We start from the raw sequence: 25,905 nt of genomic DNA on the forward strand, positions 1-25,905 counted from the left end.
AAATAATAGGCATATCTTTGAAAGTTTTTTAATTCATATGCATAGTTTTATAGAAAATACTTAGATGTTTTTTTAGTTAAGTCTGCATAAAGCGTGAAATCTTTATGAAATCTGCTAATAAATTCCGAATTATGATTGAGTATTGTTGAAAAAATTTGATACAGTTGAGAATAGGAAAAAAGAAAGAGATAATCGAAAACTTAAGAGCTTCTATGAAATTAATAAAAGAATTTTGAATTTGAATAGAAAGATATAAAAGAAAATAGAGACAACTTATTTTATTTTTTGAGCATAAATACACAGAGAAATTTGAACAATTAATTATAAACAATTTAATAAAATATTAATAATTAAATAAATAAATAAGTTTTTGATCGATGAAACGTCAAACTATCTTTATTGTCGCTGCCTTATTGTCAGCTGCTTTAACTGGTTTCTACACCTATGAAGCCTTAAAGCACAAGGAATTCAAGTACTCCGACAGATTGAAATAACTCGCTGAAGAAGTCAACAATGCTAACACTACCTGGAAGGCTGGTGAGAACATTAAGTGGATTAACGCTGATATTGCTGGTGTTAAGGCTCATTTGGGTGCCTTAGAAGGTGATAACGGTGAAAACCTCCCTGTTTCTAATGCTGTTAAGGCTGATTTACCCACTGCTTTCGATGCCAGATAATAATGGGGTGACAAGTGTACCTCCTTATGGGAAGTTAGAGACTAATCTAACTGTGGTTCTTGCTGGGCTTTCGGTGCTGTCGAATCTCTTACCGATAGACATTGCATCCACCTTGGTCAAGACATCAGACTCTCTGCCTAAAACATGTTGACTTGTTGCGCTACCTGCGGTTAAGGTTGCAACGGTGGTTATCCCGCTTCTGCCATGAGCTACTACGTCAAGACTGGTTTGGTTACTGGTGATTTATACAACACCACTGGTTGGTGCCAAGCTTACAGCTTCGCTCCTTGCGCTCACCACGTCGATACCCCCCTCTATCCTGCTTGCACTGGTGAATTACCCACCCCCAAGTGTGCTAAGACTTGCGACTCTGGTTCCGGTTAAACCTACACCGTCCACAAGGGTTCCAAGGCTTACTCTGTTGGTAAGACCCAAGAAGCCATCATGACTGAAATCTAAACCAACGGTCCCGTTGAAGCTGCCTTCACTGTTTATGAAGATTTCTTAAACTACAAGAGCGGTGTCTACAAACACGTTACTGGTAAGGCTTTGGGTGGTCACGCCATCAAGATTGTTGGTTGGGGTGTTGAAAACAATACTCCTTACTGGATTGTCGTTAACTCTTGGAACCAAACCTGGGGTGACAATGGTACCTTCAAGATCTTAAGAGGCAAGAACGAATGTGGTATTGAAGCTCAAGTCGTTACTGCTCTCCCCTTAAACTGATTTAACTAATAATTAAATAAAATCTATCAATATAAATATTGAGCAAAGCAATTTATTATTTGCATATTCTGTCTGAATATTAATTTACTTTATACTCAAACCAAACAAAAATTTAATTAATTTCTTTTATTATTCTTGTTAAGATTCTTTTTTTTTAATGCTTTCAAAAAAATTAATTCAATTACAAAATTAGTCAGCCAGCTAATCTAATAATATTTTGATTTTATTCATTTAGCTATATTCAAAATCCTTTAATTTAATAAAATCTAATTAATTAGTTTTTCATATTAAATGAATCATTTCAAACTCTAAAAAAAATAGTTCGACTTGTTAATGTAAATTAAATCTTCAAGTTTTAGAAGAGTTGATTATTTCATTTTTCCTTAAGTATTCTGTAATTAATTACTTCATCATTTTCAATTTTGGCTACCAATTAATTACATTTTTTTATTAAATTTTAGTTTTAATTATTTTTCTTTTCACTTTATCAATGAATCTAGATAAAATAATTTATTTATTTCAAATTATTATTTTTCTTCAAAAAAAAAAAGATATATTTTAAAATTATTATTTTTCTTCAAAAAAAGATATTTCTCATATATTAAGGACGCCATATATTAAGGACTTTTTTCAATAAATTGTGAATTAAGGACTAAATTTGATCAAAAGTTTTTATCTGAATATGTCCTTAATATATGAGAAACTACGGTATTTTAAAATTATTAATTTTTTTCAAAAAAAGATATATTTTAAAACGATTTTAAATGAAATTTTGTTTACTGATTTTTTGTGATGATAAAACGATTTTTAGATTATGTAAATTCCAACATTAAATTAAATTTTTCTTCAAGAATACATTTATATAAAAATAATGATTTAATTTTCCTTTATTTGACATTATAAAATTTTCATAAAATTCTTTAGATAGAAGTTAAAAAATATTAATTGATAGACACTCATTTATTAATATTAAAAAATTAGTTTAAGATAAATTTTTATTAAAAATTATTAAAAACAATTAAAATTTAAAATTATAGATTTTAATTTAAAAAATAGAGACAAAAAACAATGTTTTAAAAAGCTTGAAAAATATATATAATATAAATAAAAATTTTTAAGAGAAAGAATATTTTTAGTTTCTTGATTAAATAAAATTAAATGAAAAAGAAAATTATTTTTTATTGATCCGTGAATTAATATTTTTTGGAGTAAAATTAAAAATTTCAAATAAATTTAAATAGAAAAACTCAATAATAAATGATGTTAAAATAAATTATTTTAGAACACTTTTTAAGTTTAAATTCAACTTCAATTTATTTATCGTTTTTCTTTTTGATTAAATAATTATTATTTTTCAATAAATTTAACAAACCAAACAATAGCGTCTTTTAAAAAAATGGAAGTAGAAAATACAAATCATAAATAGAATATAAAAGTTAATTTATTCTAAGATGTAAATGCTATTTTACCATTTAGAATATTGCAAATTTTATTTATTTTTAATCAAAAGCGATTTTTATAGAATCCTCCTAATGTCCTTTAGATGGAACAATTTTATATGTAAAAATTATTCTTCATTCATTTTATTAATCTAAATATTGTTAAAGCAAAAAAAATATGAATGATGAAGGAGCTCATGCCTTAGGAGAATGTTTTTAGGATTACTTCAACTTACAAAAATTAATTTTACATATTAGGTATAAAACAAATCTTGAATGTAAACCATTTAATCTTAGATTTTTTAATTAAAGGATGAACTAAATTACTCAAAAAGGAGTTTAAAAATTATCAGAAGGAATTTCTAAATGTTTGAAACTTTAGCATCTAAAAATTGATTTTGCGTAAAAAATTTAAAGATTGAATAATAAAATTTAATTCAATTAACTTTGAAAATACAGAGCTAATTAAATTAAAGCTAAAGGCTTTGAGTGTTTCGGAGATTCTATATCTTAATTAACACAATTACAAACTCTTGATCTGAATTTAAAGTATTAAAAAATTAAATTAAAATAAATATTTAAAAATTTATTCATTTAATCTAGAAAGAATTTCATAGAAACAACTTCTTCGTTTAGTTTCAGCTTTGGTGGTTGTCTTTTACTGAGAAAATTGAATCTAAATTTAGGGTAAATACTCAGTTTGAGTTTAGGTTTATATTTTCTGTTTATATTAAAGGAGAAATTTAATTGAAGATGAAGGTTTGATGAATTTAGGACATGAAATATCAAAGTGTCTACATCTCAAAAAACTAAAGCTAAATTTACAGTAAACATAATTTTTCAAATTTTCTCTTTAATAAAAATAAATTAAATGATAAAAGAAAGAACAAAATTACTCATGATGGACTTATCAAATTATGTTTAGGGTTAACTAATTGTATACAAATTACAAAGCTATTTTTAAAAATGAGGTAAATTCAATTTATTAAAAAAAAATTAATTTAAGCTTCTTTTAAAGTCATAATTTAATAGGATCAACAGGCCCAAAAGGGATCTTAATTTGTCTTTCAAAGCTCAGCAATTTAGAAAAATTTTATTTAGATTTAAGGTTGCAAATAAAATTATATCAAAAAATTTCTAATCAAAATATTTTTCTTTAGAAATAATCAAATACTAGATGAAGGAGCATGTTTTATAGGAAATGCTATTCAATCTTGCATAAATTTGGTTTCTTTAAATCTTCGTTTAGAGTAGATTAATATAATTTACTGTTTCTTATCAAAGAATTTTTTTAAATTATTAAAAGTAATAACAGTATTTAAATTAAAGGCGCAGCTAGCATAAGTCAGGGAATATAATAATGTAGTAAGTTAGAGTATTTAAATCTGCAACTAAAGTAAATAATAAAATTTATTTTTAACTCAAAACTAATTTTTTAATTTAGTCATAATAGCATTCAAGAGCAAGGAGCTATGCAGCTTTGCCATATCGGACAATGCTCTAATCTTAAAACTTTATATATTGGTTTAGAGTAACAAAAAAAATAAAATAAAATTTTTATTTCAAAATTCTAATGCAAAAAATTAGGTAAAATTATATCTTAAATGAGAGCATGTTTGCATTAGGAAAAGGGATAGCAAATTTAGTTCATCTTGAAAATTTGGAATTGAATTTAAAGTAAAAAAATATTTGCAAAATAAAATGTTAATTTAATTATTTTATTGAAGAAATAATTCAATCGGTCATTAAGGTTTCAAAGCATTTTCATCTGGGATCCAATTTTGTTTGAAGCTCTCTCAAATCAATATTGACATACAGTAAAATCAATTCTTTTTAGCTCATAAATTAGTTATTTCTTTTCATAATCTTAGGGGTAATTTTCTAAATCAGGAGAGTTTGAAAGCATTTAACAGTTCTTTGTTAAATCTGAGTTAAGTGAAAAATTTGCAATTAGATTTGAGGTAAATTTATAAAAATTGAAAGACTATTTTTAATTTTTAAACAAATAAAAGAAACAATTGCTTCAAAGAAGAAAACAGTCTACTACAAAATCTCCCATTTTTAAAGAATATTAAAGCAAATTCAACAAGAAACAGATTTAATTTATGTAAAATTTTTATTAAAATCCTGAGTTAACTTAATATAAATTATAGTGCCAAATCCTCTCAGTGGGTATGTTTTATGCTAATTTATACTATCAAAGAAAGAAATTAATTAATAAAATAACCCTCTTGTTGAGAACGAAGAAAATAAATAACAAGAAAATTAATTTATGGATGAAGAAGGAGAACACATAGAAGAGGAAGAGGAAGAGGAAGAAGAATAAGATGAAGGATATTAAATGAATTATCATGGAAATCATTATAATCATTTTTACAATCAATATTAATATGGTTATTAGCATGGCTAAAATATATAGGTTGATGAAGCTGATTAGGACTAAGAAATCAGCATAGATTATCGAATTTAGTAAAATTTTAATTTTATTAAAAAATAATCATTTAAGTTCTTTTTAAGCTTTAACTCATAATAGAAAGTTGATTTGATAGCTTAAGCTTTTGCTATTGCTGATTCTTTAGGTATAGTATCATTGAAACTTAATACTAAGTAAACTATTTTACATTTAAAATAAAAAATATTTTAAGTTTTTTGAATTGTTTCTTTAAGGTATTGTGTAGAAGATAGAAATTTAAAAGGAAAATCTCATTACGAAATAAAGTAATTATAATAATTAATTAAATTTTAACTAATTTGTTTTATTTAGGATGACATCTATCACTTAATACCCTTAGTATGTCTAATTATTCAATCTTCAACCAAATGTTTTGACTTTTAATTAGTTGAAATATTTAGATCTATCATTAAGGTAAATTTACTACTTTTTAATAAAAAAATATTAATAAAAATTTTATTTAGTTCGCAATTTATTCTTGAGAAAGGATACTCCAATATATTGCATAGCATTCAAAGCTGCCAGAATTTAACATCTTTAAGTATTAAATTTAAGTAAATATTTTTAGTTTTCAAATAAATATTAAAATAAATATCTATAATATGAAAAGAGAATTAATGTTCAACGAAGAGAATTTTAAGTAACTATCTGCAGTTATAAAATAGCTTACCCTGCTTTCTGTTTTAAAACTTTAAATTAAGTAAATAAATAAATTAATAATTCATATAATCATTACAAAAATATTTTTTTATTTAAAAGTTACATTTCTTAGGACTACTAGGTACAAGAGTCATTAAATGAATTATGCTAAGGAATAATTGGATGTTAAAATTTGACTGAGTTAGCTTTGGATTTATCGTAAAATTTTTAAATTTGAAATTAAATCTTAATAATTTAACAAATAGGTCTTGTCAAATTTAAGATGAAGGTTTAAATTACATTTCTGAGAATCTCGTTTAACTGAAAAAATTAACTGCATTCGAATTAAAAATCAAGTAAAATATTAAAATCAAATTAGCTATCTAAAAATTATTTTATATTTAAGCAACAATAATATTAAATAAGAAGGCTTTCACTCAATCTTAAAATTATTATAAAGCTTTAAAGAAATGAATAAGCTTTCCCTGTCATTTGGGTAATTAATTAACTAATTTTTAAATATCTCTATTTTTAATTATATTTTAAATAAAGAGAAAATTAAATACCAAACAGCTGCTTAATTGATCTAAGTAGAGTTATTAGCTAAATGAAAAATATTTCAACTTTAGACTTAACCATAGAGTAAAATTTAACAAAAATATTTATCATTTAATTAATTAATTCATTCATTTTTAAAAGAAATAATTACTTTGATGGATCAGGAGTTATTGAGGTAATTAGATCTATTTGCTAAAATAGCGGAATCAAATATTTAGCTCTAAGGGTAGGGTAAATAAAATAATCAATCAATCAATAATCATTCATTTATTTTGCTAGTATTTAAATTGAATTAAAATTTTTATTAAATTTAGAGCATTAGAGAATTTTGTAGATCAAGCTTACAAGCTTAAATAAAAAATAAAAAAGATGAAGAGGTTAGTTATTAAAAATCTATGTCTTCCTCAAGAAGGAAATTTCTGAAAAAAAAAATTGAAACCAAATATTAGAGATATTATTTTTTGTGTAAATTTATTTATGTGTCTTTTTTTTCAAAAATTTTGAGGAAAATAGCCAAAAATAAATATTTCTTAATTTATTTATTGATTTATTTATTTCAGTAAGTTGATTTTAAATTTAGAATTTTATTTTTTATAGGTTTTTATTTAATTTTAATTTGATTTTAAAAATTGAATGAGCAGAAAAAGTTAGTTAAATTTTACATAAATTTTTGTTTGAAAAATTTGTTTAGTCATATGATCATATTTATTAAAATATCAAAGTCCTTCCTATGTTACTTAATTCTTTATATATGCTCAATACTTTTAGCAGTTAATTTATTTCTATATTCTTAAAATTGCATTTTAAACTTAAATTAAAAATCTACATTACCAATAAAATTAATAAATATGTTTTTTTTAATTAACCAATAATAATAAAAATTATATCAAACCTCAAAAGCTAATAATTTTATTTAATAGTTTATTGCTGCCTTTCTTTTAATTCATTTTGCAGTAAATAGCAAAAAAACATAAAAAAATTATGCTATTAAATTTCAAATGAGAAAATAAATTTTTTTAATTTTATTGAAACTTATTTTGTAAATTTAGAAAAAAATTTTCAAAAATTTATTAAAGATAAATAAATATTGAAAAGTAATAAATTATTTTTTTTATATTTAACAGTGAACAAAAAGAATAAATATATAATATTATACAGATTAAAGACTTTAAATAGTAAGTTAATTATTTATAAAATGAAAAAGTCAATTTTTAATAAAATTTTAGTCAATGTTTTAATTAATTGATTAATTAATTAATTTATTTGTTTAATTATTTTGTGCAGGTTTTTTGGTAATTAATTAATTAAATAATAAAATGTATGAACTTAATTATTAAGTAAGTAAGTAAGGAATAAATGAATGAATGAATCAGTTTGGATTCTAAAATAAATACATGTTTTTAGTCTGGAAAAATTTAATTATATTTTGAGGGTTAACAAGAGATTCAAATCTATAAAAGGATGAATTCTTGTCTCCTAAAACAGGACCTCTTATGGAATAGACACGGTTGATTTTATCTAAAACTGATTATATTATTTCTAGTAAAATTCTCCAACCAAAAGCCTTTAAAATGCCTACAATATGATAATCACTGTTTATTGTGTAAGAATCTTTATATTTTTTTGTTCTCTTCTTCTTTCCGTTGCTATTTAAGTTTAGCTAATCTAATTCAGCTTGAGTTTTTTTAAAGAGCTTATCTTCTAGAGTAATCATAATGCCCTTCTCTTCACATCTAAGAGGATCATAGATAGTAACCTTGATTCCAAGAGGTTCATCTTCCAGACCCATGTAGCACATTGTAACGATTTGTTTATGATATTTATGCCCTAATTATATTTATTTTTAAGAATAGTCTAAAAAAGGGAGAGTGAAAGAAAAAAGATTTTTACCCACTAATATTCTCTAGAAAGAGCCTGAAACTATATTTTTCTTTTTAATTAAATTGGTGCTGTATCTATCATAATCGTCTTCTTCAAGTTCTATTTAAATTATAAAAAACAGTATATTAATAAAAAATAAATAAATGATTTATCTACATTTTTCGAAAGTATAAATATAATATTGCTTAGAGATAAAATTGCAAATGCAAATTTTGTCAGAAGCATCAAGAGTGTCATACTGAACTCCATATTCTTTCCACAAATCAACGAATTTTATTTCAGCATAGCCTTTAGATTGTTCTTTGGTTTCGTTTGGTGCTAAAATTTATTTAAAATAATTTTTTACAAAATTTCACATTTAAATGTTAATTTATTTATTTATTTACCAAATGTTTCGAAGGTGTTTTTTATTTTAATGCAAAATACTTGCTTGGCTTGATCTTCATAGACATAAGTTATCTTTCCTCTGATTTAATTCTTGGTTTATTCCTTATAGACATGAAGTTTGAGGATTTTATTGCTAAATCTGAGATTAAAAAGATTGATGTCCTTTATTATAAGTTCTTTTTAAAGAAAAGTGTCAATATTTTCTATCTCTCTTAAGAATAAAGAAGTGAAATCAGAGAGCTTTTTGATTCTTAGAGACTCTACAGTGACTAATTCGATTCTGTTTTTATCATATTTATCTAAAAACTTATTGAAATCTTTAGAATTTATAATATTCGCATTAAAAGGACCTTATAAGTCAAAATCGTCATCTTCTTCTTCATCATCGTCTTCATCTTATTTTTTTGTTTTAGTAGGTTTTTACTTCATAGTTTAATCAGATGCGCTCTTTAAAGAAGCTATCTCTTCATCAGTAATGTCTAGTATATTCTTTTTCTTCTTATAGAGATGCACTATGTCTTTAATTTTATCTAGATATTTATTTCCATCATCCATATTTTCAAACAACTCAGCCTTCATAAAATCATCAACTTCTAAGTCTACTTTGAACTGGTCTTTCCTTTTTTTTAAAAAGTAATTAAATTAACTTCAAGTAAAATAAATAAATATAAATTGAAAATAAAAAAAATGAAGTAATTTCTATCAAATTGTATGTATTACCTGTGAATGCATGTAAATATAATTCTAAACTAATTCCCAACAATGTGGTGGAAGGAAACATCACATTCTGTGTTTAAGAATTTAATTTACCAATCTTTTTCAACCAAACCGATTGGTTTAGGTTACAGTGAAACATTGTTATCCTAAATTGTCATAAATGGCAAGATAAAATGGGTTAAAATATCTTCGATAGTGCTTATAGATTTAAGTGGTTTTTAATTGGGTAAAATATCTTGATATTCAACTAGATCTAACAGCAATTAAAGATCTGACAGAGATATTATTTACTTGGCGATTTATTAAGTAGTCTTCAAATTTGAAGCCCAAAGTGTAATATCTGTTTCATTAAGATCTACATTTAATCTGTAGCATTCTGAAGAGACTTCTAAAATTTTCCAAGCATGCGCTTTTTTACCTCCATTTCTCATCATTTCCCTATATTTAATAATAAAAAAGCATTTATTTAAAGTAGAAATATTTAAATGCAAAAACCAATAAACAAAATTATTTTTTCTGCTATCCAATCAAATAAGTAAATTATCTTTTCCATTCAAATAAATAAATAAATTATATTTTCTGCTATTCAGTCAAAATTAAATAAATTTAAATTGATCATTTTCAAAAATTGTTTATTTTAGATGAATTAAATTTTTACTCTATATTAGGAATTTTTTTGATGATGTTGTTATGCTAGTTGGGTTAGATATCATATCTCTTGCGTTAGTTTGGTGAAGTTACTAGTGTTGTATAAGTTTGATAGTGAACTGAGTTTTGTTTCATCCTCTTTTCAACAGAAGAGTACATATTAGGATTGTTTTCTCCTTAAGATATTTCATTTTGATTATTATCTTCTTAAAAATTTACACTTTTATGCTTTTATAAAAGTGTTTTTCTTTTTGCTGGTTGTCTTTTTGAATTCTCTCCTTATTCCTAGCTTATTTGAGAGAAGCTTTCATCAGCTTGTTAGCTTTTGCTCTTGGATTTTTCAACTAATTTGATAGAATTTTATTTTTATTCTTCTTCATCTTGATTCTCGGAATTATTGTCCAACGATTTTGAAGACCTTCTATTTCTTAATATTGGTTGTGACTATTTCTTTTCTAAAGAGCTATAAATAGTCGGTTTTTATGCCTGATTGTTTGCTTAACCTATTGAGCTTGGAACAGCAACAGCTCCTAGCTTTTGTTATGACGTTTATCCAGAATTATGTAAACTTGACTTTGCTGTCTGTCTCATGTTTGGGGAGATACTTGTATCGTAACTATCTTCTTCTAATATTCTATTCATTTATTAGTTTCTAAAACTTAATGTGTTCTAAGATTAATCGTCAGCACTAGACTATCCGCTTTTTAAGAACCTAAATTTAACAAAAATATTTATTTATTTATTTAATTGAAATAAAATTTTAAATAATTTAATTGAGTTTTAACTGTTTTAAAATACTTTATTTTATTAAATAAAGCAAATGAAATAAAATATATTTACGCTTTGTTATTTATTGAAGAATTATTTGTTGAATTTTATTAATTTATCAAGCTATTAGCAGCAGCAGCCGATACAGTGTTAAAAGTTGCTGGCTGTAGATTTAATTGATCGTTACTAGCGTTGATTAAAACCTCAGAACCCAGCTCATTATTTACAGTTACTTTGAAATCATTTTTGCTTCTTGTTTATTTATTAGCTGCAGCCTCAGGACTAAAATCATATCCGATACTTGAAAGAGTACTGATGTAATTGTTGCCGTTTGTATTACTTGTATTTGTCTAAATGACTCCATTTTGTTAATTATTTTTATTTTTTTTATCTTGATTTACTTAATTCATCTAAATGTACTTTAAGCTGCTTACTTTTTCTTTAGATTTTTAGATTTTAGGGTTCATTGTAACTTCTTCAATCTTTTCAGACTAAAGATCTTGTAAAATATCCTCACTTTTTCTTATTTTTTTGGATGAAAGTTAATTTTCAAGCTAGCGAACTTTCTCATCTTGCTAGTTAAGCTTGTCTTAAATTTAGTTGTATTTTTCTAGGTCTTGCTTTTGTTTTTGATCTTCTATTTTTAATTTAATAAATATTTAATTAATATTTTATTTTTAACTCTTACTTTAATTGTTTTTTTTATTTTTGTCATTAATATCGTTCGAATTATCCTTTTCTTTTTGCTTAAAGCTGTTATCTGAAGCTTTGTTAGATAAAGCTGTTTCTGGGGTTTGGCTTGGTTTTTAATTTTCAGCCTTGGTATTAGCAGGAGCAGCTGTTGGTTATTTTTGTGAGTTTTTTAAGTTGTTATTTTATGCTGCTTAAATTTGCTCATCATCTCCCTTGTCACTTTAATCGTCCATCAAAGCATTTTTATCAAACAGATTAGTATCAATTGGCATTTAAGAATTTAATGCTTGGAATGCTGGATGGCTGTTGTCTTAAAAGAAATTTTAACTGATGAACTATTGGGGCTAATTTAAAAATCCTTGCATCGCTGCTACTTGCATATTTTGCTACTATTACTGCTACTGTAAAAGTAAAAGTTACTCATGAGATTAAGGAATGTAGTTGTTGGTTAAATTATATTAAGGTAAGGATTGAGATTATTGATTCAATCCAGAGATCAAGTTGTAGGAATAAGGATTTGAATTTACTAGATTCTATGCGCTCTGAATTTAGTTTATTGGACTGTACTGATTTGATGGAAAATAGCTATCAAGTGGAACTTAGTTATTAGGTAAATTTGTAATGTTTTATTAATTTTAGGAATTTAAAGAATTAGATTAGCTGTTAATAAAAAGAAGCTAATTTAAATGAGGAGATTATTAAGATTGCTACTGTTAGAAAAGCTATAAAGGACTAACTCCATTGTTTTAACTTTAAATAGATTGATCAAATATTTACTAATTGCTGTATCCTTTAGATAAGTTATTAGTAACCGGGAAAAAGCTATTAGAATTATTTGTTTATTAAGGTGTTAAAATAGGATTTTAAATTAAAGGAGTCGAATTTCTGTGTGAATCATCAAAATACGCCTAACTATGTATTCCATTTTATAGTCCTAATATATTTTTACCAAAAATTGTTGGATTAGTAAGTGTTGGAACACTAAATTGTCTCTATGCAAGTAAATTAGTTTGTGAATTTTAAGTATTGTAATAATTATTTGGATTATTGTTGTTGTTATTATTTTAGAAGTTAAAGATTTCTTCTTGGTTTGAGTACATCGAGTTATTTTAATTATTTGTTGTTGTATTGTTGTTGTTATTGTTGTTGTTCTATAGTGCTTAATACATGTAGCCATTGCCGTTTTAATTATTATTGTTGTTGTTGTTGTTATTATTATTACTAACGATGGACATGTTATGAGTATTTGTAGCATTATATTATTCACTTGAATGGAGAGCTATCTATCTCTTTGAGTTGATTAAGGAACTTCCTTTCTATGTATTTTAAAATAATTTTTAACTAGAGCTGAGAGAATTATGCTATTTATATACCAATGGAGATTAAACCATGTTTTTCTACGATTAATTGCCTCTTAATGAAGTGTTCTAATGCAATATTTGTTGGCTTTTAAACCCATTAAAGCTTGAACTGTATACTTCTGGTTGTTTTTTTGGCTTTCCAATATGAAAATGCTTGGAAGGCCTATCTGTTTAAATTTGATACTAATCTGTTTGAAAATGGTCTTTATTTTATATTAAAAATAAGATATTCTCGTTGATTAAAATAAAAAAATCATTTTAAATTGAACAATTTGATCTATTTTTAATTTATTTTGTGATTTATTTAAATTTATTACTTAATATCTGTTTGTTATTGTCTATTCTTTTGCGCAAGTTGAGAAAATCTACTATTCTCTTCTCAATAGTCTAATCCAAATATCCTGCCCCATAACATATTTAATTCTAAGATTAAAAACTCTTTACATAATTTTCCTCCTTTTCTTTTCTTAGCTGATTAAGCAAAGCCTAAAAAATGCTAAAAAAAGATCTATCTTCAACTCCGAGATAAGCTTTGCTGAATTTATAACCGTTTGCGTATGATTTAATAGCTTATTCAAAGTATAAAAACTTGGATGAATATTCTTTAATATCTTTAATAAGTCTGCCAATATTTTCTTGTGCCCTACCCATATTCAAGTAAGAGTTAAGTAAAATGATAATTCTCTATTTAAATTCTGGGTCATTTTTAAGATCCTCAGTATCTTACAACTCTCTCTATTCAAAAACCTAAAAATATATTATTTATCAATTAATGAATATATTAAAAAAATAAGTAAACAAGTTCAAGCAATTAAGAAAACAATTAACTTACTAAAAATTAAAAAATAAATACTACTACTAAAATTAATTAAAAAAATAGCATTTTAAGAAAATTTAGCTTAAAACTTATTTATTAATCAAGATAATATTATGAAATAGATATTAATCAATTTATTTTGAAAAAATAGACAATAATTCCAATAATTAATTAATTAATTCAGCCTTTGATCAAATTTTATTTAAGCATGTAAGAAAATTTATGTGCGTGCTTTCAAGCGAATTTATTCTGAGTAAATTAAATTTAGTATTTATTACTTACTATGCAATATATAGGTGGATGAATCAATAAAATTCTTACATCTAATAGGATCTTCTTAAAAATACTAACTATCTAAAAAAAGTTATGTATTTATTTTACTGTAATATTTTTAGTTTTTAATTCATCAAAGCGCTGACTGGGTTTTTTTGATTTATTTATGTTACAAAATATTCTTTGATAATATTGCACCCGAAATAAATGTTAATAAAATGAATCTTTATTTAATTCAAGCAATTTGATATTTTTTCTCTGTAACAGACTCATTTAATATAAAAAAATCATATTTTAAGAAAATGGCATTCTCCATATTTAAGTATTTTTTGAGTTTAAAAAAATATTTATTTAAATAAATCCACAACTTATTTTTGCGATCACTTTAATTAGATTTTTAGTTTTAATCAAATGATAACCATATATTGTCTATCAATAGATTTTATAATCTACTTGAAACAAATCCGCACAAAAATCAATTGTAAAAATTCTTCCAGTGAAAAAATAAATCAAAACTCACTTTCAAATGGGCAAAGGATTTGTTAGAGCTATATCTATTAGCATAAAGATTAAATAAAATATGAAACAGAATGAATCAGGTGGATAAAGAAAAATAAGTTAAATATTAAATAAAACTAAGTATTATTATTTTATCTATTTCCCAATTTTAATAAAATTTTCTATTACTAACTAGAAAAAACAATTTGTAAAATTCAAAAATTTTGTATTGAATATATGGGTAAAATTTGATTAATTTCAATTAGTTTTAATATATTGCAAAATACTTACATAACCTTCTAAGTCGTAAGAGCATGAAGTAGCTAAGTATAGAGCTTTTTCATATTTTTTCTCACTTAAATAAATAGAAGATAAATTATTTAGAAGAATTCCATTTTATATTTTTTAATTCATTGTCAAATTGCACTAAAGCTATGATGGAATAGTACTTTAATGTCCATCTTTTTTATCTATCAATTTTCTAATAGATTCATATCTGTCTTAAAAATCTGAAACTTCCTGATCATAAAATCTTTTAAGGCAATATTTAAATATTTTTTTTGCCAAAGTATTCTGTCCTACTCTTTATTTTAAATAAAAAGCTTGAGTTGAATTAAATTTAAAAGCAGCATTTATATATGTAAAAGTCATGAAAATGTAACAAACAGCCTTCAAGTATTTATTTATTTATACATTTTCTAAATACAGTAAATTACATTAGTTTTTTTTATTTTATGATTTCATTAAAACTTTTTCCTTAATCTTAAATTATTTTTCTTTGCTTTTTTAAGAACTTTCCTTTTTAAGGATTCACTCAACTTACATATTGAATGACTGACTGACTGGCATTGGTAAAATATTAAAATTCCGTTTACATTTTCAGAACTAACAATATATTGCTTTATTGAAATTTATATATAAATATTTATATATACTTGGCTATAATGCTTCCCATATTTTGCAAAGTACTTGCAGTTTACTACTCCTAATTTTCATAATATTATGAACTTTATAGTAATCTTAAAGAACAGTCTAAAAGATTATAGGCTATATCGTCATCTGCTATTTATTTAAAAGAAATTGAATGTCTACATTTTATAAAATCAACTTATTTTTAATTATTTATTGAATGATTTTTTAAAATAATCCTGCTTGTTTTATTTATGGCTAGTATATGTTAAAATTCCCATATTTCTTAAATATTAATCATGCTTTCCTAGTCTAAAATACAAGAAAAACTTACAAAATTCATTCAATCAATCAATCAATCATCAAAAACATGAAGCTAAAATCTTTTACCTTTTTAAGCAAACTAAAAAGAATATTTGTTTAAGATTTTAACGATTTATTCTATTAAATCAGGTTCTAACTATTCAATTTCCTTAGAAAGCAGAACTTTTTTTGAAAACAGCTCTAAAGAGATTTTCAATTCTCCTTGGTTTTCTCCATTCTATTTTTGAAAGAATTGTTTGTTAATAATCAAAGTGGAAATGTTCATAGAAATCTAAATGGTTATATTTTATGAATATGGATAGAAGTCAAACTAGTCTTTTAATATTTATTTTAATTTTCGCTATAAATGCTGCTAAACTAAATATAAATCCTTTTGCTTTTTGTTGAGGCTTCAATCCGCTTAGAATAATATTAATAATTAAAGTATGATTCAATCTACCTCGCCAATTAATTTGTATAAATTGATGATCTTATATGCGTTTTCTTTGAAGGATATTGAAGTAATTGGTTTGCGGACAACTACCTAGGAGGATTACTTTTGAAGGACATTTTTTACATTCAGTTTACGCTGATTATTTGGTGATTTAAATCTCTCCATAAACAAACCGTATATAAATAGTACTCACACTTTTTTATCTGCTTTGTTTTATTTACTTAACTTAATATGCTCCCTAAATAATGATTTTTAAGTGAAAATACACTGATAATTGATGATTGATAGTCTTTACTTTAAAAGTAACTTTTTTCAATCTCTGCTGCTTGATGCTTTATAAAAACTAAAAAATTTATAAAATTTCTGAAATTTACAAGTAAATTATTTATTTATTTATTAATTAATTAATTCCTTCTCTCATTTAATAATTAGTGTTTTTATTTTAATACCATAACTCTCAATTCATTTTCTTTCTTGATATTCAACTTTCTTATGCAATTAAGATCTGTAATTAAACTTTAGATAGTTTTTTTCGTATGATGTTAATCTTTCCATCTATTAATTGATTTTCTGTATCTAAATCCATATTTTTATTTCTTATCTTTATTTTCTCTAAATTTTTATAATTAATAAAATTCCTTCATTTATTTTTTAACTAAATTCTTCTTAATTTCTAATTAATTTTTTGAATTTTGCATGAATATCTATCTCATTCATTCATTATTAAAAAATCAATTTTTCAAATTAGTAAAAAAAAAGAAAAGTAAGTAAGTACTTATTAGCAAGTTATCAATTAAGATTTAGAATTATATTTTTTAACTGATTTAATACCAAGCAAAATCCAAATTTACTGAATGGTTTTCTTAATTTAAGCTTTATTTTGATCGTTTTTATATTATTAAAAATATCTGAAATGAATTATGATTCTAATATTTTGCATAATTACTTTTTTATTTTGGATTACAAACAACACAGCAAATATTTATTTGTTTTCCGTTTTCATATAATCATTCATTAAATTTACATCACAATTTTTTAGATCTTAGTAAATGAAAATGGATGGATGACATACAATTATCATAAATCAAAACCTCAGTTTGATAGAAAAAACTCTTCTAATCAATTTTTTTAAATATTCTAAAAATATAATTTTAAATATTTAATAACTTTTGATTCATATTTAATAGTAATTTTTATTTAAAATACAGAGCAGTTGATGGGGAATAAATTGAAGCATTTTTTAAAAATGTGCCTTGATAATTACTACATTAATTTTTAAAATCTGAAAAAACTTTGAAGAAATTAATGCTATCTATCCTCATCTTATTATTTTTAACAATTATTATAATATTCTATTTTTTAAAATAATTAAAATTTTTTGAAAAATCATTACATTTAATTCAATTTTTGAACAGCACAAATAAATAATAATTATCAAAACATTTGAAAGTAAACAATAATTTAAACTTTATTTAAGCCTTATTACTACATTTAAATCTGAAAATGTAGTTTATCCTTACAAAAAAAATGTTAAAAAGCAGAATTAATAATTATAAAAAATTAAAAAAGGTAGAAAAAGTTATCAATTCCTTTGAAAGTAACTGAATAAAAAAGAAATCAAATAAGAATCAATATCTTTAAAAGTAGACATAATTATTTTATTTTTTTTACTAATTTTTAGGCTCTATTTTTATAAATGTATGTACTAAGTGTTTTCATTCAATACTTAACAGGAGAAATCTTCAATTTGATAAATTAGCAATACTTACATTGCTAAAATAGTTGTAAAGGTTGCTTTAACATCAAATAAGATTAGTGTAAATCTTACCTTTAAGCTAAGAAAATACTTCTACATGTGCTAAAGTTGTTAATTAGGAGAAAATTAAATTGAAAAAGGTCATTTGCTAAATGGTAAGTTTGAAGATGTATCAAATGAAAAGATAATTAGATTTGTCAAGAGTTTAATTACAATTTAGTATTGACTTAATAAGGAATAAATGTATCCTAAGGTAGAATACCTTCTCTTTTATATTTAATTTTATTTAATATCCTTATTTAGCTACAAAATTTTTATATGAAAAATTAAAATTCTCAGATTTTTAAATAGATAGATACATAAAACTAATAAAATAAAAATGCCTTCACTCGGGATCGAACCGAGGACCGTAAGATCTTCAGTCTTACGCTCTCCCAACTGAGCTATAAAGGCTTAATATTATATAAGTTTTAATAAAATATGCAAAGTAAAAATTACATTTTAATGAAAATTATTTTGCATTCTTTACAAATAAATAAATTTTATTTTAAATTTTTATCTAAATTAACTTAAAATTTTTAAATAGAAAAATAAAGCATAAATAAATAAATGTAAATTAGAAATTAAATAATAAGCATAAATTTAACACTCAAATTATATGTTTTTTGTTAGAAAATTAACATTAATGAAAGAAATTTTACTTAAAAATACTTTGAACTCAAGATTGAAATTAATAACTTTAAAATGAATTATATCAATCAATATTCATAATAAAAATATCTAAAAATAATAAAAATGTTTTATACTAATTTTTGAAAGAAAATTCTAATAAAAAATATATAGAGAGATAGAAAGATAGATAGTTAGTTAGTTAGGATAGATATATAAACAATAGGAGTAACATGTTTAGTTTGATAATTTAAATTAATTTTTTACTACATAGTTTGTTTTAAGAGGAAGTTATTTATTTATTTATTAGTTATCTAGCAATTCCTGTAAATATGAAAATTTATTTCTTAATTTCAATCTACATTTACTTTTTTAGGAGGTACATAATACATTGGCAAATGGTTTTAATTTTCTCTAATAAAATCTAAAGTTCCTTACTATTAATTTTATTTATAAATAAAATTAGATATTATTTTGATGAATTTTAGATTAAAAATCTTCAATAAATTAATAAAAATAAATGTTTGTTTACTTATATTTAACTTATTATTTCTGGAGATATTTTGGCTTTTATTTTTTCAATAAACTCAGGATCAAGGAAGCCACCACCTTGAGCATATTTGGCAGCCTCATCTAAAATTTATTAAATATTTTCAGATTGGAGCATTTCCATTTTTGTAATGTGTCTAAATTCGCTGAACCACTCATGATAGAGACCTATGGCCCAGTTTTCACTTAAGAACTCAGAAATATTTGGAATAAGGCCGTTCTTGAAACGCACATCTAATTGGTTGAGGCATTTTTCTGATAAACCTACAAAAGAAACTAGACTTTAAACAGATACAGGTTCAGTGCCCTAGATGGAATTAAAAATAATTTAGAAAGTTTTTAACTTTAATTAAAGAGTTTACCAAGTATGTCACTTAATCAATGATTCCATTATTATCAAATTTAAATTTAATATAATGTCCAATTTGTTATTTTTGATCAATATTGTCAGAAACAATGTCTTGTCTATTATCCTCTGCCTCCATGGTTTTGCTTGGTCTAGCATAGTCGTTCTTTTTTATGTGATAATAGAACAAATCTCCTGGTAGGAATGCTCCTATTCCAATTGGCATATAGAGATTTGGAAGTTCTCCCAAGCTATAAATTTAATCTGTAAGATATCCTAAGTCCAAGCTATCTAAGAGACACTTAGCTAATTTTTGACCTAGTTCACGTCCATTATATCTTATAATTTATAACAAATTAGTTTATATGATATTTTCAAAAATAATTATTACTTGTCTAAACGGAGAGATCTTCCTATAGAAAGCCTCTTGTATCTCTGAGAGAATTCACAGATTTTACCACAACAAAAGATGTCTTTTTCAGTAGTTTAAAAGTTTGACTTAACAATTAAACGACCATTATATACTAAACCATTTTCGTGAATAATATAAAAGATTTCTTTGTCAATATCAACTAAACCTGAAGTTACTAAAAAACGAGATGTAATTTCAATATCATCAAATTTATTTCTTTCTAGTTCTTCTATTTCTTATTCAAGAGTTATTGGTTGATTTTCTTCATCGCCATCACGACTTTGGGTATCATCAAATCCCTTGTCAGCATTCTCGCTGTTGGCATCGCGCTCTAATATTTGCTATTTCTTTATTTCAATTTGCTAAATAATTTCTTCATAATTATCTGCTTTTTTACGGAATACCACTCCCTAACAAATTCTTGTTTCTTCATCAACATCAATTTAATGGAGATTGTATCCCTTATGAACTTAGATTCCTTTTGATTCCATAAATTCAAAGATCTTTTACTCAACTGAAGGATCATCGAATGGATCTGGATCGTTGATTCTCTTATCTTCATAAATTAATCTCTCAGTGTTATTCTTAAATTGAACTTGAGTTTCAAAAACTTTAGGAGGAATAACATAATGAATTCTATTGGGATGTACGCCACGATTGACCATACCAGAGATAAAAGCAATAGTGTGCAATGTTCTTCCGTATATAGTAATACTTTGAGGTCTCTTTTTACGAGTCAACAAATCAATGTTAGAGTCTTTCTTTCCTGTTTTCTTGAATTCTTCGTAGAGGTATGGATCATCTATGCTATAAACACCTTATACGTAATTTCCATAAACAGGATGTTGGCCAAAAATAGGAGGTGCCCCTTCTTCAATTTATGCACGATCTCTTCCATACTTATCCAAGAGTTGTTAGTAATATGGAGATGAGAATAAACCTGTGGAGATAAGTCTTCTATTTTATAATTCTGTATCAATTAATCCTACAGTGTTCACCAAGTAATCATAAGGAAGTTCAGCATTTTTATCCAATTTTATCTTTTTGCCCTTCTTATCTAACTCTACCATTTTTGCATCTAAAACGTTAACTCTTGCATCAAGCATTAAATTTTTTAATTCTTCTAGAGTATAGTTTGTCGATAAAGCCTTTAACTAGTCTCCAGGCAGATTAATGTGCATAGTCATAATGCCACCAGGAGCAAGTAAAGTTATGTGAGTAAAATTAATATCCTTTACTGAAAGTAAGCTTTCTATAAATGAAATGCCTGTATCAGAAGCACCAACCACAACAATTCTTGTATTATTATTAACCTTTACGCTACCTTTATTAATTTAAATATAAAAATTAATTTTATTTTGAATAAAATGTTTATTAATTTAAATAAAAAAATTAATTTTATTTTGAATAAAATTTTAATTAAAATCAGAAACAAAATTGCAGAAAATAAAAAATATCAAGTTAATTAATTTTTTACTCATCATTTTTTTAGTGATGACTGATAAAGAAAATGGAGCTTGTTCTTAGTCAAATGCATCTCTTTTTCCATCTTAGACTTCAGTTAGGTCTCCAGCACGCTCAAAATGTTCTTTATCATGTTCAAAGTCCCATTTTCTTTTAAGGAAATGTGGGAATTATCTTGCACGAACAAAAACTAATTCATTAAATACATCAGGAAGCAAAGTCTTTTCTTGAACTTCGAAATACATGCAAGTCTAATAAAAATTTAATTGAATTTTATTATTTTTATTTAATGAGATAATTAAAAATTTACCTTATTCATTAAACGTAATATTTCTTTAAGGATGAACCTAGTGTTTTTGGTAAATAGAGGATTCAAAGCAGTATGGATTAATTTTGTATGGCATGTCATAGGATGCTCTTTTAAAATTATATGATCTTATACACAGAAATGAGAAATGTAATAATCTAAATTAACGTTCTTAGATACCACGTAAATACCAATTAGCTGTTGAAATTCAGAAGAAAAAAAATATTTATATAAAAAATTTTTTAAAAAATTGATTTACCGATTAGTCACAGAAGACAGAAAATGCAACTTTTCTAGAAGCAGTTTATGTGATAGCTTCCAAAGTATCATCATATATCTGTTACTTATTAATTAAATTAGAGAACAAGGGAGCAACATATTACATATCTTCAAGCTTACTCTTTCTTATGAACAAGGTATTACTGAGTAAACAATCTTTATGATAAATGTATAAAACGTGATCAAAAGTACTATTTTTCTTCATGGGAATTTTAATGAATTGCTAAAGTAATGTAGTTTCAGGTACAGTAAAAGGTTGAGTTAATATGATATAGTCCCTGTCACCAAAAATACTAAAAGCATATTCTACAAAATCAAGTGACCTACTCTCAAAATTTTCATCAATACAAAACAAATTTATGACAATCGCATTTTATGCGTCTATAGGAACTTCTGGAATGCTATCTAAATCCTTTAGATTCTTTACATAATCATCATAAGGATTAGGAGATCTCTCAATCTTTATAAATAAATAAATACTTTTTAAATTCAATTCTCAACAATTTAATTTTATTATTCAAATTTCAAAGCTTTTTTTATCAATTTAAATTTATTCAAATTCATTTATTTTTAATTCATTTCCTTAATTTGTATTTCAAAAAAATTTGTTTAGATTAAGTTTTTAGCATGTTCAGTTGATTAAATTTTCAGCTCGTTTCTTTGATTAAATTTGCAGCATATTTATTTATATTTTGATTAAATTATTAGAATGAATAAAAACTTCTTTGATTAAATTTTAACATGGATAAATAAATATTTACAAGTATTTGTATTCGAATAAAAAAAATGAATTAATTACCCTTCTCTTTTCTTGCTTAGCCTTTTCTTATTGAGCTTCTTCTTTTACAATCTAGCTAACTTCTGCCTTTAAAGTAGTGCTTTTTGTAATATCTAATCTATTCATCATAATATCGAACTCTTTCATTTTATAAACTGCATCAAAGAATTCTTAAAAGGATGTTTTTTTAAGTAATTTAGGAATGGGCTTTGATTCAGTTTACTCAGAAGCAAACATTTTTTTAGTTTGAGCTATCTTAGCATTTTGATTGGTATCTTCTTTTGGAGGATTGACCATAATAATTTCTTCTTCATACTTTATTTCACCAAAGCATTCTAAAAATGAAGCCAAATTCTCACAAACTTCTGGAGCAATATCCATTTCTTGTTTAAATTAAATAAATAAATAAATAAATAAATAAAAATCATCTTTTAAAATTAATTGCTTACTTTATTTATTGAGTTCATTTCCTAAATCATTGAGATCTACGTGTCTTTCTTCTTTCATTTCTCCATTTTCATTACAGAACATCATTTTAATGACTTTCATACTAGCTTCTATTTTTTATCTAAAAATAGTACGGCCTTCGGGATTTACAGCCAAAAATTTCTTAAAGGCGCTTTAGAAAGGAGTTAGATCAAAATAACTTGGAGGCTTGAACTCATCTTCTTTTTTATCTTCTTCTTTCTATCTTTTTGGTCTCTTTGTAACTTTCTTCTAAGGTCTCTTAAGTTGAGCTATTCTCTTTTCTTCCATTTTCTTTTGGACCCAATCCTTCCAGTGTCCAGCTCCATTCATATAATGTTAAGGAAGTCCGAAAAACTCGAGAGTCTCAATTAAAAGCTACCTAGGAGTGAGAATGATTGATTATGTATTAGGGAAAATATGAGGATATTGGTAAAAAAGATCAGATGGCTAGTGCAACTCATAACCTAAAAACAAAATATATAATAATTATGAATGAATAAGAAATTAATTCGTAAATAATTTTAATTACCTCTTAACCATTCGTCTAAGAATTCTTCAACTTACTTTTTAGTAAGATTCTTTTAGATAGCATCATTATTAATTATTTCATCGATTTTCATAACGATTTCTTATTCCTTTTCTCTACAGTGTTGTTAAAGAGTCATTCTTTAACCAATAAAATGACTCTTCATTCTTTCTTCGTTCATCTTTTTAACTATTTCTTGATATTAGTCTTCCTCTCTATATTAATTTTCTCTTCTAATATCATCTCTTTTATTTTATATAGCTTCCATGAAATCAGGCTTAAACAAATTATCATAAGTCTCTAATTCAAAGCATTGAGCCAAAAATTTGTAGCTTTAATTTTATTTTATTTAAAAAGGTAAATCCAAAAAGAAAACAAAATTTATTTATTTAAATTTACTCAATATCAGTTGAAATACTCATCAAACCAACAGCTTTATCTCTTACTTGACCAACAATTGCTTTACCATTATTTAAAAATTTACGAGTTCCTCTACGTGTTAAGTTTTATGTGGCAATCAAATCAGCAATAAAGAATTCACCAAACTGAGCAGTCAATACTTCACTCTATCTGTTAAAGATTTCAGCTAAATCATCATGATCTTACTCACGAGCCATTCTGATTTCAATAATTTCTTAGCAAGCATGCTTTGGAGAATAGAATACCTCAGAATTCAAGTGGATACCTCTTACTCTCTATTTAATTTCAAAATTAATTATTAAAACAAGAAATCAGTCAAAGTTTTTAAAATTTTTATATTAATTTTACAAACAAAATTAAATGTTTTAATTAACGGCTTTAATTAAAATATTTCATAAGTATTTGAATTTTTAAAATAAGATTTGAAAAGAATTAATTTAAAAACACCTTTGATTAATTATTTCATTAATTTAATTTTTGTTGTTTATAAATTAATTGATTAATAACCGTTTCCTTTTTGAAAAAAGATACAACATTAAAGTTGTTACTTATAATTTTCTAATTTTTCAAAGATTTCAATTTCGCTTTTTGTTTTTAAATAGGAAAATGCTGATTTAAAAGGCGTGAATATATTCAAAATTTTTGTTAAAATAATTTCTACCTTAATAATATCTCTGTCTTTCACAGGAACTTCAATAAAAATGTTTTCCAAAATGCTTGATATTTATGCTTAAGCTCCATTATCTTCCATAGTTTCACCTCTTTTTAAGAAGAGAATACCTTCTAACTGAGGAAGTGTAGCGTATACATTTTAAAATACTTTTTAACAAATTATCAGCTCTTCTTCTTGACTAAATTTGTATTAATCCTTTGCTGTTATTTATAACAAATTATATTTCATTTTAATAATTAATAATTTATTATTCAAAAGCATTATTTATTCATTCAAAAAGTAAATAAACTTGTTTAATTTCTATTTAATAATGTGCTTTTCTTGACTTTCTCAACTTTCCTTTAATTTATTTTGAACCATTTCTAAATTTTCCTCTCTCTTGCAATAAAAACAAACAAGCTTTACTCAATTTATTTATGAATTCAATGCTTTTGAAATTTAAAGATTATCTAATGTAGTTATTTATATATTTTTTACCTACAAAGAAGAAAGTCATCCATAAAGTGTTAAATGGAGTGATACAAATGCTTTCATCAAAATTAAAAGCATCAAAGATCCAATTTTCCCAGAAGTTTTCGTGCTAGAAATCAATCTATCCTGTAAGTCCTTGAGGAAAATCGTTAAAAACTGCAGCACCTATTATCTATTATTACTGGTTCAAGATAGTTACACTCAAATAATTTTTTTCGAAGAGACTGAGCAGATTAGGATAGTCGTAGAGTAAGTCATTTGCTTCTCTTTCATGCTATGCGATTATCTTCAACACTTCATCTACATCGTCTAAGTCGCTTTTCCTAACGAGGACCTAAAATTCTTCATCTGATCCAGCATAAATTCCACTTTGATCTCCGTTCCTATATTGACTCCTCGAGTGATTTGGATTATCTAATTAATTGTTGGAGTACATTTACGTATTTTATCACTATATTTAATATCTATATATTTATGGCTAAATCTATTATATTTCTTTTTAGAACTAACTCTAAGCCTGTTTGTTCTTTGGAGTGCTTTTCTTTTCTTTTAATTTTTATATGCAAATCTCTTAGATAACTAATTAC

At 24.5% G+C, this 25,905-nt stretch overlaps 5 protein-coding genes across 5 annotated transcripts; 3 read left to right on the plus strand and 2 right to left on the minus strand. All coding sequences in view use genetic code 6, as the record gives it.

The window, feature by feature from the left end:
* Positions 1 to 377: 377 nt before the first annotated feature.
* Positions 378 to 1,403, plus strand: TTHERM_00641150 (papain family cysteine protease; the record flags this gene model as incomplete). The annotated part of the gene is made up of 1 exon (XM_001015333.3): positions 378 to 1,403. The coding sequence occupies one exon, from the start codon at positions 378 to 380 to the stop codon at positions 1,401 to 1,403; it is 1,026 nt and encodes a 341-aa protein (XP_001015333.1).
* A 1,396-nt stretch (positions 1,404 to 2,799) lies between these two features.
* TTHERM_00641160 (hypothetical protein) lies at positions 2,800 to 6,914 on the plus strand (the record flags this gene model as incomplete). Its single annotated transcript, XM_001015334.2, has 28 exons — positions 2,800 to 2,856; positions 2,914 to 2,963; positions 3,011 to 3,100; positions 3,155 to 3,244; positions 3,302 to 3,391; positions 3,446 to 3,529; positions 3,579 to 3,668; positions 3,724 to 3,813; positions 3,861 to 3,950; positions 4,003 to 4,092; positions 4,149 to 4,238; positions 4,287 to 4,373; positions 4,430 to 4,519; positions 4,570 to 4,659; positions 4,714 to 4,803; positions 4,855 to 4,949; positions 4,996 to 5,311; positions 5,360 to 5,449; positions 5,510 to 5,560; positions 5,607 to 5,708; positions 5,759 to 5,848; positions 5,905 to 5,994; positions 6,054 to 6,152; positions 6,200 to 6,289; positions 6,340 to 6,429; positions 6,486 to 6,575; positions 6,633 to 6,722; positions 6,806 to 6,914. 28 exons carry the CDS (start codon positions 2,800 to 2,802, stop codon positions 6,912 to 6,914), a joined length of 2,670 nt encoding a protein of 889 aa, XP_001015334.2.
* A 946-nt stretch (positions 6,915 to 7,860) lies between these two features.
* Positions 7,861 to 16,365, minus strand: TTHERM_00641170 (hypothetical protein; the record flags this gene model as incomplete). The annotated part of the gene is made up of 13 exons (XM_001015335.2): positions 7,861 to 8,318; positions 8,382 to 8,471; positions 8,529 to 8,690; positions 8,759 to 9,378; positions 9,480 to 9,914; positions 10,135 to 10,836; positions 10,965 to 11,529; positions 11,581 to 13,149; positions 13,264 to 13,693; positions 14,826 to 15,117; positions 15,470 to 15,596; positions 15,834 to 15,984; positions 16,207 to 16,365. 13 exons carry the CDS (start codon positions 16,363 to 16,365, stop codon positions 7,861 to 7,863), a joined length of 5,760 nt encoding a protein of 1,919 aa, XP_001015335.2.
* Positions 16,366 to 17,505: 1,140 nt separating this feature from the next.
* Positions 17,506 to 17,805, plus strand: TTHERM_000641199 (transmembrane protein, putative; the record flags this gene model as incomplete). Its single annotated transcript, XM_012797491.1, has 2 exons — positions 17,506 to 17,649; positions 17,770 to 17,805. 2 exons carry the CDS (start codon positions 17,506 to 17,508, stop codon positions 17,803 to 17,805), a joined length of 180 nt encoding a protein of 59 aa, XP_012652945.1.
* A 1,173-nt stretch (positions 17,806 to 18,978) lies between these two features.
* On the minus strand, positions 18,979 to 25,754 carry TTHERM_00641200 (hypothetical protein; the record flags this gene model as incomplete). Its single annotated transcript, XM_001015337.1, has 13 exons — positions 18,979 to 19,062; positions 19,158 to 19,481; positions 19,537 to 19,858; positions 19,912 to 21,256; positions 21,410 to 21,647; positions 21,707 to 21,901; positions 21,963 to 22,442; positions 22,782 to 23,143; positions 23,210 to 23,692; positions 23,758 to 24,086; positions 24,154 to 24,449; positions 24,836 to 25,047; positions 25,325 to 25,754. 13 exons carry the CDS (start codon positions 25,752 to 25,754, stop codon positions 18,979 to 18,981), a joined length of 5,100 nt encoding a protein of 1,699 aa, XP_001015337.1.
* Positions 25,755 to 25,905: the final 151 nt, after the last annotated feature.

This window comes from Tetrahymena thermophila, assembly GCF_000189635.1.
Source record: "Tetrahymena thermophila SB210 genomic scaffold scf_8254653, whole genome shotgun sequence".
Lineage (NCBI taxonomy): Eukaryota > Ciliophora > Oligohymenophorea > Hymenostomatida > Tetrahymenidae > Tetrahymena > Tetrahymena thermophila.